The 12,283-nt window shown below is 32.9% G+C and overlaps 1 protein-coding gene across 15 annotated transcripts in view; it reads left to right on the top strand.

The window, feature by feature from the left end:
* The window catches only part of SNAP91 (synaptosome associated protein 91), a 144,337-nt gene that overhangs the window by 117,370 nt on the left and 14,684 nt on the right, over positions 1–12,283 (top strand). For 12 of the 15 annotated variants that reach the window (XM_031964565.1, XM_031964576.1, XM_031964573.1 and 9 more), the window contains 2 exons: positions 8,780–8,914; positions 10,500–10,649. In XM_031964565.1, coding sequence (XP_031820425.1) covers positions 8,780–8,914; positions 10,500–10,649 — 285 coding nt within the window. The remainder of the gene's footprint in view (positions 1–8,779; positions 8,915–10,499; positions 10,650–12,283) is intronic. The other 3 variants (XM_031964572.1, XM_031964577.1, XM_031964574.1) reach the window with 1 other exon arrangement.

The following is a 12,283-nucleotide window of genomic DNA, read 5'->3' on the forward strand; positions in this document are numbered from 1 at the left end:
CATCAAGGAAGATCAGAGCTTAAATCTGGCCTCAGATACTGACTAGCTATATGACTTAGTTTTCTCATCTATAAAATGGAAATAAGACTAGCATTTACTTCAGAGTTGTAAGAATTTTTTTTAATAACATTTTATTGACAGAACCCATGCCAGGGTAATTTTTTACATTATCCCTTGCACTCACTTCTGTTCCGATTTTTCCCCTCTCTCCCTCCACCCCCTCCCCTAGATGGCAAGCAGCCCTATATATGTTAAATATGTTGCAGTATATCCTAGATACAATATATGTGTGCAGAACCAAACAATTCTCTTGTTGTACAGGGAGAATTGGATTCAGAAGGTAAAAATAACCCGGGAAGAAAAACAAAAATGCAAACAGTTTACATTCATTTCCCAGTTCTTTCTTTGGGTGTAGCTGCTTCTGTCCATCATTGATCAATTGAAATTGAATTAGGTGTCTTTGTCAAGGAAATCCACGTCCATCAGAATACATCTTCATACAGTATCGTTGTTGAAGTATGTAATGATCTCCTGGTTCTGCTCATTTCACTTAGCATCAGTTCATGTAAGTCTCTCCAAGCCTCTCTATATTCATCCTGTTGGTCATTTCTTACAGAACAATAATATTCCATAACATTCATATACCACAATTTACCCAACCATTCTCCAGTTGATGGGCATCCATTCATTTTCCAGTTTCTAGCCACTACAAACAGGGCTGCCACAAACATTTTGGCAAATACAGGTCCCTTTTCCTTCTTAAGTATCTCTTTGAGGTATAAGCCCAGTAGAAACACTGCTGGGTCAAAGGGTATGCACAGTTTTATAACTTTTTAGGCATAATTCCAGATTGCTCTCCAGAATGGTTGGATTCGTTCATAAGAGTTGTGAGAATTAAATGAGATAATATTTATAAAGTTTTTAGCACATTGTGACTAACATATTTTGGTGTTAAGTTATATTTCATGTGACCCCATTTGGGGTTTTCATGGCAGAAAAATGAGATTGGTTTGCCATGTCCTTCCCCAGTTTAATTTATACATGAGAAAACTGAGCTAAACAGAATTAAGCCCAGGGTCACACGGCTAGTAAGAGTCTAAGGCTGGGTCTGAATTCAGGAAGACTCATCTTCCTGCCTCTAGGCCCAGCAGTCTCCACTCTACCACTTAGTAAGCACTGCATAAATGTTAACTATAATAATAACAATTATATTATTACTATCTCTCCCTCCCCACCACACCCCAGCCTCTGTTGCCTATAGTGGTTTTTGCAAAGCTGGAAACCATTTAACATGTATTTCCTTTCGTCTTGCATAGAGACTGAAGTTCTAACAATCAGAATTATTCTTAAATAGAAAGAGCTGATTTAGAAGATAGTGATTTCCCCTCTTCTGAATGTCCCTATTTCTACTCAAGACAACAGCATCCTTCCAGTCTCCCAAATTTGAAATCTCAGCATTATCTTTGATTTCTCCTCCTCCCTTAACTCACAATATCCACATGTCAAATATTATTGTCCCTGCCTCCATATCATTTCTCTCAACCTACTCCTTTTACCTACTTTTATAGCTTCCACCCCTAATTTATGTCCTTATCACCTTTCACTTGATGTATTACTATAGTCTGCTAATTGATTTTTCTACATGGTTTCCCCCCTCTCCAATCTATCCTCCATACAGTTACCAAAGTGATCAGGAGCAAATCCAATCATGACATTTTCCTCCCTAATTATTTAACTCCTGTGGCCCTTATTCCTACTAGGATGAAAAAAGAAACTGCTCTGGCTTTCAAAGTTATTCACAACTTGGTCACCTTTTCCAGCTTATTATACATTTCCCTTTGGCTGCTCATACACCAGCACCCTTCCCAGTCCCACCCCACACTTCCCAAAAGTAGAATGTTTTCAAGTCTTGATGTTGTCTCTTACTGTGTTATTTTAAGAGCAAATCCCTTAACCTTTTTCTGGGCTTCAGTTTCTTCATTATTAAATTGAGCAGAAGCCAGAGAAGGTATGGACTAGATGAATTTTAAAGTCCCTTCCAGGTTTAACTCTAAGATCCTATAAAAATGTATGACTCTATGATAAACTAGAAGTCAGTAATAATTCACTGGGACTATATCATATACTTATGGACATACATTTTAAAAGAATTGAATAAGATTATATAACCTTCATTCAAAGGATTATAGAAGTTACCTGGGATATTATAAATTAGTAAGTATTGCCTCTGTAATAACTAATTTTGAATAATACAAATAATACAAAAAAAAAGAATAACAAAAAATCCCTAGGTACTGCAGCAAATTTAATCAGTTTTCTTTGGGGGATGGGGAAGGCAGTAGATACTGGTTTCTTTTCATACATTATAAATTTTCTTAAAAGGCAAGAAGATTAAATAAGTACTTCTCTGAAAGGACAGGCATGATCTTATTTGAGAATGATAGAACATAGCAAAATCTCACATTTCCAGATAATACTTAGCTCTTCAGGGAAGAAAGCAGTCAAGCTAATAGACATGGAATATTTATCTTGCAAGTACACTTTCTCTTCTTACCTCATTGAATTGCAGAGTTAGCAGGGACTAGAGTAGAGAGGTTATATGGTTCATTTCCTACCCAAATCATGAATTATGACTGCCCTAGGGAATATAGGACATATGATCAACCTCATTAAAAGAATGACTTTCTGAAGTCGTTAACCCAATGTATTGCAAGCCTAAAAGAGCAATAAAACTAGATATTATCAAAAAGAGTGTTGGACAGAAAATATAAATTATTATCCTATCCTATAACCCATCAATGCACTAGTCATAATGATACTGAAGCTAGTCCAGAGTAAGGACAACTAACTTATTAGAAGACTGAAACTGGGTAATTTTATTGGTGTCAGGAGATGTCCCAAATGAGGAAACTCCTTTTATAAATGCAGACTGGCATCTTGAATTGATAATTTATTATAAATTATGCTCCTTGATCTTTGGGACAGTTATGTGACTTCCAGGGTCCCCTTTTTGCAATCTTATTTCCTGCTATTGTCTTTATACTAGATATTAATACATTTACTTACTATACTGACTAGAAAGGCAAGGAGCAGTCAGGGGGTACCAGTAACATAATGTTTTAAATATATGACTTCTCTACAAATTATAGAGTGTTGCTCAGGGCCAGAAGTGGCTAAGTAATTTGCCTGGGGTTATACAGCCAGTTGGTGTCAGACATAGAACTTGAATCGGGTCTTCCAGGTTTTTGAAGCCAGCTCTCTATTCTCCACAAAGCCATTTCTCTATCCACTATGCCATATTACCTCATAATACTATGTTATTATAGACATAATTATGTGTTAATATGGGAAAATCACTTTTGCTTTCAGCCTGTCTCTTTTCATCTATAAAATGGGAATACTAGCAGCATTCTCTCTCTCTCTCTCTCTCTCTCTCTCTTTTTTGTTTTTTGCTGAGGCAATTGGGATTAAGTGACTTGCCCAGGGCCACACAGCTAAGAAGTGTTAAGTGTCTGAGTACAGATTTGAACTCAGGTCCTCCTGACTTCAGGACTGGTGCTCTATCCACTGCACCACCTAGTTGCCCCCTCTACCAGGATTCTTAAACAAGAACTTTGTATACTGTGAAGGTCAGTATAAATATGAGGTCTCAGTTAACTTGTAAGTAAAAGTAATTCATAAAATTTGCTTACTATTCATAGTTTTCCCCCCAAAAATACTAAAACTTCTTGATTAATGTGGCATATTGCCATAGATATACATATCTACATATTATTTTTGATCTTTTATAAGTCTCATAATTTAAATTGTGTAATCCTATAAGAAGTTCTGCTCTTAATTCATAGCAAAGTATAATTTTTATATTTTTCTTTTATCAGTCTAATAGATTCTTTGAGGCATAATCTACTAGAGATAGTAAACAGTAAAATAGTGAATATTTTTCACTTGTAACTTTCTTCACCTTAGAAAAAGGAACTTCAGAAATTTTACTTTTTTTTTTCCAGATATATGTTTCATCCATCCCAAAAGTAACTTGGATATAAAATTCATGTCTATATAGCTGTTTTAATTTTTTAACAGTTGAAGAAGATAAAAGAATGAGAAGCTGAATTCACTCAGACTGGGATGATTTCTTGGTTCTTCCACTACCAAAAAATAATCTATTAAATTATAAGATCCTCAAGGACAAGAACTACCTCATTTTCACCTTTATATCTCCTTGTACTTAATGCAGGATCTGAGTATATTAAGTACTTAATACATGTTTGTTTAAATTGTTGAACATTTTGTTTAACCTTCATTTAATTCACAAAGCCTGTCATGTAATAAGCTTATTCATTATTTAACACAGCAGAACTGTTGTATATAATTTGCCACAGTCAATTCACTCCATTTTTTGCCTTAGATTGTATTTAAATGATTGTAAAGAAAAATTGTTCATTAAAAAGTCTAATAGTGAACCATGTTGATTCACTCTGTGGAGTAACCTCTATTTTTCATTCATTTACATACAATCTAAATTTTGACATGGGAAAGGAATAGAATGATCCCAATCAGCCATAACTTAATAACCTATATTCAAAGCAAAAACAAAATTTCAATTTTTAAACTATATTTAATTCAACAGAAATAGAAATGGGCCAATTCATATGTAGACTCCTCTAACATAGGCTTGGATTTTTAAGGTCTAAAATTATCAACCCAATAGACATTACTCTTTGAGCTCATCGTAAGAACCTAAAATGTAAAAAGAGAATTTCATTCATTTCAGGGTACAAGGGCTTTTTTGTTTGTTTGTTTGCATAGGACAGGGCAAACAAACCTTTGATTGCACTATATGTGCTATATGTGACTTCCAGGTTCCCCTTTTTGCAATCTTACTGCCTGCTATTGCCTCTGTATGAGATATTAGTAAATTTACTTACTACACTGACTAGAAATAGCTATTCTACTTCTTTCTGCTTTAAAAGAAAAAAAGAATCTGCTAGATTTTGCTTATGAATTGTTATATGTAGGTAATATGTAGTGCTGTACGGCTTACAAAAAGCTTTCTATATGTTATTTTATTTTGTCCTTCCAACTATTGCTATTATTTTTCCCATTTTATAGATGAGAGAATTAGGGCTCAGAAGGCCACACAGCTAGTAAGTAGCTTATAAGTAGGGCTAATTTAGCTCAAATTTTTCTGAAGTCTAGGACTGTATAATGTTACCTCTCTTTGCAAAATAAAGATTAAACAACTTGAAAATGTGCCATGGAATATATAGAATTTTGTTTTTTATTGAACTCAGAATTCTATAATTTGTTGATATTTATATCTGGGATATGTTGATTATTTGATGTTTAAAATTCAGGGTTGTGAAATTTGGTAAAAATGACTTTTAAAAAGTAAATTCTTTGATTCATCATTTTTAATGCTTTTAAGTTCTTAGACTTAAGAAGTGTAAAACTATGGAATAAAACTATATTGTGAGAAAAATGAAAACCCTGAGAGAAGATAGTTTCTGGATAATTAATAATCAACATTTTAATTGTTCTAGCCAGCATTCAGTAAATTAAGGATCAGTGGTTTCTCTCAGCAACCAAAGAAACAAAGTGAGATCCTAAAACACTTTAAATCCTTTCTGAAAGGAAATTCCTTTGACAAGTAAAACTCCACCCTGATTAACAGAGATTTAATGAGAAGGTAGCTCAAACTCTTTAGCTTCTCCTGCTTAGAACATGGTTTGATCATGAGACTCATCAACCTCAAGCCTGGGCAAATGGAAACGATCTTCAATCAAACCTCTCTAGCTAGTTTTTTCCTTTAAGAGTTGCGTTTCTCTAAACTCTAATGGAAGCAACTTATGACACTGGGTTCCTCCTGGTTTATTCAAACTAGATTCTATTTAGACACTAAACAAAAATTAGATCTCTCTATTGGGAGGGGTCTCATATTCCTGGAGGGCTAGAAACAAATCTCATCACTCAACCAGCCCTTTCAAAGATAACTGACTTTTTCAAAAGATAGGTCTCAACAGAAATAAGAGAGGAAAGGATAGATCACAAATTAATAATTATTAATGTAATGATATAATATTAATTTCTCTCAATTGTTATTTCTTAACATTAAGATCAAAAGATTTTTTGAATCCTAAGAATTTGTTATTCCCAAGGGGTTGTTGGACTATTATTTCTTCTGATATTGCAGCTTCCTGATTGGTGTAGTAGACTATTGTACAACTATTAAACCATGAGTTCCTTAAAAGCAGAGAATGTCTTTTGTTTTAGCATCCCCAGAATTTAGCACAGTGCTTGGTCATGTCATATGTACTTAATAACTGTTTATTGACTAACTAAAAAATGTTTTTACCCTAAATGCTTTTTTGTTTAATTTTATCACTTTAAGAATTTAAGAATTAAGAATTTAAGAATTATGTACAAAAATATTTATACCACTTCTTTTTGTGATAGATAACAAAGACCTGGAAACTAAAAAAATGCCCACAAAATGGGGAATGGATGACTAAATTATGGTATATAAATGTAATGGAATGCTATTATGATGTAAAACTTAATGAAGAGATATTTTTAGAGAAAGGAAGACTAGTATGAATTAATGCAGACTTAAGCAAGCAAAACCAAATGCACACAATAACAAATAACACTGTAAAGATGAATAACTTAGAAAGACTTAAAAATTCTTATCAACTCAATGACAAATTATGATTCCAGAGGACTCATGATGAATTAATTGTACTACCTACCTCCCACAGAAGTAATAGATTCAGGCTATAGAAAAGAATTTGTTTTGCTTAACTAAATACATTAATACAAGAGTGGTGGATTTTTTTCTTTTTCAGAGAGGGTTTGGAGTAGGGGAAAAGAAAGATTTTTGTTCATTGGTGGAGAAGGGGTTAAATTTAAAAGGAAAAAGAATTACCTCTCTGAAAATATCCATATCCTTTGACCCAGAGAGCCCTACTGCCAGGCGCCAAGAAGGCAAAAGAAAAAAAGAAAGGAGTTATATTCACCCGACAACTGGAGTTTTGTTTTGTTTTGTTTTGTTTTGTTTATGGTAACAAAGAATTAGAAACAAAATAGATGCCCATCACTTGAGGAATGGTCAAACAAATTATGGCATATGAATGTAATAGTATTAGTGAATTTAAGAAACAGTGTATACACTGAGTACAGTGATCTACCACAACTCCAATGGATTTCATAAAGAAAAATTCTATCCACCTACAGGTGAAGAACTAATGAATTTATATTGCAGATTGAAGTATATTACTTCCTTTAGGTTTTATTTTTGCCCACTCCAGAACATGGCTAATACAAAAATATGTTTGACACAACTTCATATGTAAAATGGGTATCATATTTTTTGCCTTCTTTTTAAATGGGGGAGAGAATGGAAGAAGGAAAAGTATTTGGAAAGGAAAATAACTAAACTAATGCTTAAAAGGAGCAGTGAATATGAGGAATTCAAAGGAGTTTAAGAAGAAAGCACAGGAAAATAAGTAAAACAAAGAAAAGAATATACCCAACTATAACAATGTAAAAGGAAAGGAAAAGCAAATGAAAAGTGAATACTGTATAATTATAATGGCCAAATTTGTCCCCAGAAAAAAACTAAGAAAATGTACCTCCCTATCTTCTTTGCATAGGTAAGGAACTATGGGTGTAGAATAATACATATGCTTCTGGATATGGTTGATATGTTTGATATACTCTCACCCCCCCTTGTGGATGATTTTCAATCTTATTTATATAGGATAGCTCATTGAGTGGATAAGGGATATATATTCAGAAATTATTGCAATATAAAAACAAATTATCAGTAAAAATAACACTTTAAAAATATTACCCATTCCATCTTAGTGGAATGCTAATTTTTTTTTCCATTTTATAGCTAATAAGCTATAACTTTTAACTTTTTTGTATTCCTAAATATTTGTTGCCTTCATCTTTTTTTCTCTACTCACATATTGACCACTTTCTTTCAGGCCTTCATCAGTTATATCCTGGACTAGTACAATAACTTATTAGTTGATCTCCCATCTTCACCCCTCTCCATTTTATTTTCTAAAAACTACCCAAATGATACTCTTAAAGCAAGTCTGACTATGCCATTCCTTCTCTTTCTATTTCATCTTTAATCAAATCCAAATTCCTCTGTTGGGAATTTAAAACCTCACACAACCAGTTTCCAGCCTGCTGTTGTTCCCCTTCATTCATCCTTGAGGCCAACCTCAAATTGGCCTATTGGTTGATCATCACATACACATTCCATTTATACTTTCTGCTTACCACCATTTTACAGGATCCCTACAAAGTTCAGCTTGGGAATCATCTATTACACGAAGCCTTTCCTAATCTCCCCAACCAACTACACTAGCCTCTTCCTGAAACAAACATATATTTACTTACATGTGTGCATGTATTCTTTTCTCAAGAATGGAAGCACCTTGAGGACAGAGACTTTCATTTTTCTCTTTGTATTCCCAGAGCATTGCACAGTGTCTTGAAAACAAGTACATAGTGAATATTCATTTGATTAGTGGGTAAAGAATCGAAACTTACTTAATACAGAAGTTAAATTGCAATAAGAGAATTGGGAAACTAAAAAATCAGTTTATTTGGTTCTTCTGAATTTTTATCCATTGTTAAAATTAAATATTTGTGTGTGTGTGTGTGTGTATGTGTCTGTACTCCTCTACCTTCTGTTTACCACAATATTTGTACATAATATTGCTTTAAACACGTATTTTTTTTCCCTTTTCAACTGTTTTTCCAGGTTTTGGAGGTTCTTTTATTGCACCTTCTCCATCACCAGTAACACCAGCTCAGAATAACTTACTGCAGCCTAATTTTGAAGCAGCTTTTGGAACATCACCATCAACTACTAGCAGCAGTTCCTTTGATCCATCAGGTGAGGAAATAAATTGCACTTTTCATATAACTTATTTTGAATTCATTGAAAAATAACTTATTTATTTTTAAATTATCAAGAAATTAACAAATATTGGGTATTGAGACCCTTACATTTCAAACTGATCTCTTATTCTGTATTTTTAAAGTACTAATTTTAATTGTTACTTACAATTAGTACATTTGTGGGTAGCATTAGGAATAACCTACAAAACCCTCTCTGAATCTATTTTTAATTTTTAGCAGAAATCTAACTTAACATGCACATCATCTCGTTGCATGTGCTTATCTTTGCATGAGTTTTAGAACTGAAAGGAAAACAAATACTTTGTACCATATAGTCAGTAATCTGAATGTGTACTCTCACTGCTATTGGCAGGGAGAGCATGCCAGCTTGCAAGGCATTCAGTTTTTCAAAGTTGAGATACAAATACAGAGTGTTCTTTGCCTGCCTTTAACTTTTTCATCCCTGCTGTCATTTTGTTTGTATTCTCTTCCATTCTACTCTTCCTATGCTGGGTCCTTACTACAAATTTACAATTGGTGAGTTTTTGGCAATTAAGTGAGTTTAAAAAGCACTCTAATTCTATTCCTTGCCTGATGATTCAGTTGCTTCTGTAGCTAGTGCATAATTGAATGCTATATTTTCCCCAATTTAAATTATAACATTGCAATATTTATGATAGATGTCTAGCAAATATTACTTGTATTTGATTTTAGCAATACAATTTTCTATAATCTAAGGATATATGGTATCAACAAATCCTACTGTGAGTCTGTATGTGGAATGGTCCATTTTGAACAATTGAAATTTCTCAAATGGCATTTTGCAAGACAAGTTTTACGAATCATTAGATAAATTTGTGTAGGGCCAAATTTTTGTTTTAAAATTCCTATGGTAATTATGGTGTTTTAGGTGTGATCTTAAAAGTTGTAAAGAAAAAGTAAGTTACCTAGAATAAAAAACTAAGAATCATAGTTTTTCATATATACTTAAAATATAGAATAAGTGTAAATTTATTCACTATGAATATTACTTGTTAAGTTTTACTATTTGACATTCATTTCATTTAGTATGTGGGAATATTCAAATTCAAATGCTCAAAATTCATAGGATTTGTTGTTGTTTTAGAACAAAGTTTTGACTTTGCATTTATATTCCTAGGTTACATGATTCCTAGATTCAGTGATTGTTTAGATGTTCATTAAACTTATTTCAGCTTTCAGAGATCTTTGTTTCTGCACTTTAAAAATTAGGAGTTAACTCTCTCTTCAATTATCTTCTTGCCAACAGTAAAATACTTGTGCTTTTTTTTGTAAAAGTATATTATTTACTTGCATTCACAATTTTAATTAAGGTAATTTCAATTACAAGCAACTCTGATAAATCTATAAATGATGGGAGAAATATCCATCAGCACTGGTAAAGTGAATTTCCTAACTGGGAGTTCTGTTAATCTATGAAATAAAAAATCCAACTTCCCTATTTACCCTCACCCCAATAAGAAAGAAATAAAAGAAGCAACTCAATTATGTAATTATTTTTAAAATATATGTATTCTGAACCTGGTCTTTTTGAATTCCAGTGTTTGATGGTTTAGGAGATCTTCTTATGCCTACTATGATTCCTGCTGGTCAGCCTGCACCTATTTCAGCTGTAACTCCTGGCCCTGCTATGTCAGCAAGCAAAGCCCTTGGAAGTGATCTTGATTCATCTCTTGCAAATTTAGTAGGCAGTAAGTAACATAATTGGCTTTTAAGTTAAATAAAATTAAGTAAAATTATTTGATGAAAGTTATTTTTTGTTTCCAATATTCTTCTTCTGATGTTTGTATTCATAAGACCAAGAGTAAGTAGGATTATCCAATGAATATAAATGTTTTTCCTAGTGTGAGTCTATAATTATTAATTCAATTCAGTTCGACAGCCTTCAGTCCTTCTTTATATGCCTTTTATTTTATTTTAGTCTTAGAAACTGATCTCCAATTCAGCAAGCTTATATCAAATACATTCTGTGTAGAGATGCAAAGATAAAAATGAAACAGCTAGGAGTGAAATAAGCGGAGCCAGGAAAACACTATACACAGTTACAAGATTATATGATGGTCAACTTTGATGGACTTGGCACTTCCCAATAGCATAGTATTTTCACTTTTTTGTTTGTTTTCTTTTTCTTTGTCTTTGTCGTTAGAAATAGATCTATCTGTCAAAATTTGTCCAAGTTAATTTTCATTTTTTCCATAACATTATTCATCTCATTCTCTGCTGCCCTTTTTTCCCTTTTCCTTTTTATCTTTCCCAACATCAGGGTCTTTTACAATGAGTCCCATCTTTTTATTATGTGGCCAAAGTATTTAAGCTTCAGTATTTGAATAGCCTGAATTTCTTTAAGTATTGACTAATTTGATCTCCTTCCTGTCCAAGGGACTTTCAAAAGTCTTTTCCAGCACAATTGGAAAATGTCGATTCTGTAGCATTCAGTTTTCTTTATATTCTAACTCTCACATCCATACATCATTACTCAAAAATGCTAACCCTAAATGCTATCCCCTCACAGTTCCTCATTATATCCAAATTTTATTAATATCATGCTTATATTTTCACCCAAGTCATTGATAAAAATTTTGACCAATTCAAGGCCAAAGACTGCATTTTGCAGAGTGTAACTGCATATTGCACTCCATTAAACACCTTCCTCTAATTCAATAAAGACTGACCCTCTTTGGGTCTGCTCATTCAACTAAGTCTGATTTTACTTTCTGTATTATATTCTATCCAGTGTCTCTATAATGTCCACCAGGCTATAACGGTACTTAGCTTAACAATGTACTAAAAATTGGCTACTCTATATCTTTAGCATTATCTTTAGCATTTGCTTGATCTAGTTTAGCTTCCCTGTCTAAAAAAGAAAAGAAATAATATAGAATTATTAATGAGCCCACGCTAGCTAGTTTCAGTGATGACTTTTTTCTTTTCTAAACACTCACACACAGTTCCTTTAATAATCCATTCTAAAATTTTTCCAAAAATAGATTTTATTTTTTTATTTTTATTATTTTTCCCTGAGGCAATTGGGGTTAAGTGACTTGCCCAGGGTCACACAGCCGGAACCAGATTTTAGACCATCAACTAATAGTTGGCAAAAATCTACCTCTCCTTTTTGAAAATTGGATCATTTGCCCATTTACCATCTTCTGTAACTTCTCTTATTCTCCATGATTCTGAAAAAATCAGATATTGGTTTCATAATAATTTTTGAAAATTAATTTAGTATGTGAGAAGTAATACAGGTGACTTGAGTTCATTTAGGGCAGGAAGATTTTTGTTTCTGTCTCATTTTCTCATTAGCTTATTATTGATTTCAATTGCC

The sequence above is a fragment of the Sarcophilus harrisii genome, chromosome 4, assembly GCF_902635505.1.
Source record: "Sarcophilus harrisii chromosome 4, mSarHar1.11, whole genome shotgun sequence".
NCBI classification, from domain to species: domain Eukaryota; kingdom Metazoa; phylum Chordata; class Mammalia; order Dasyuromorphia; family Dasyuridae; genus Sarcophilus; species Sarcophilus harrisii.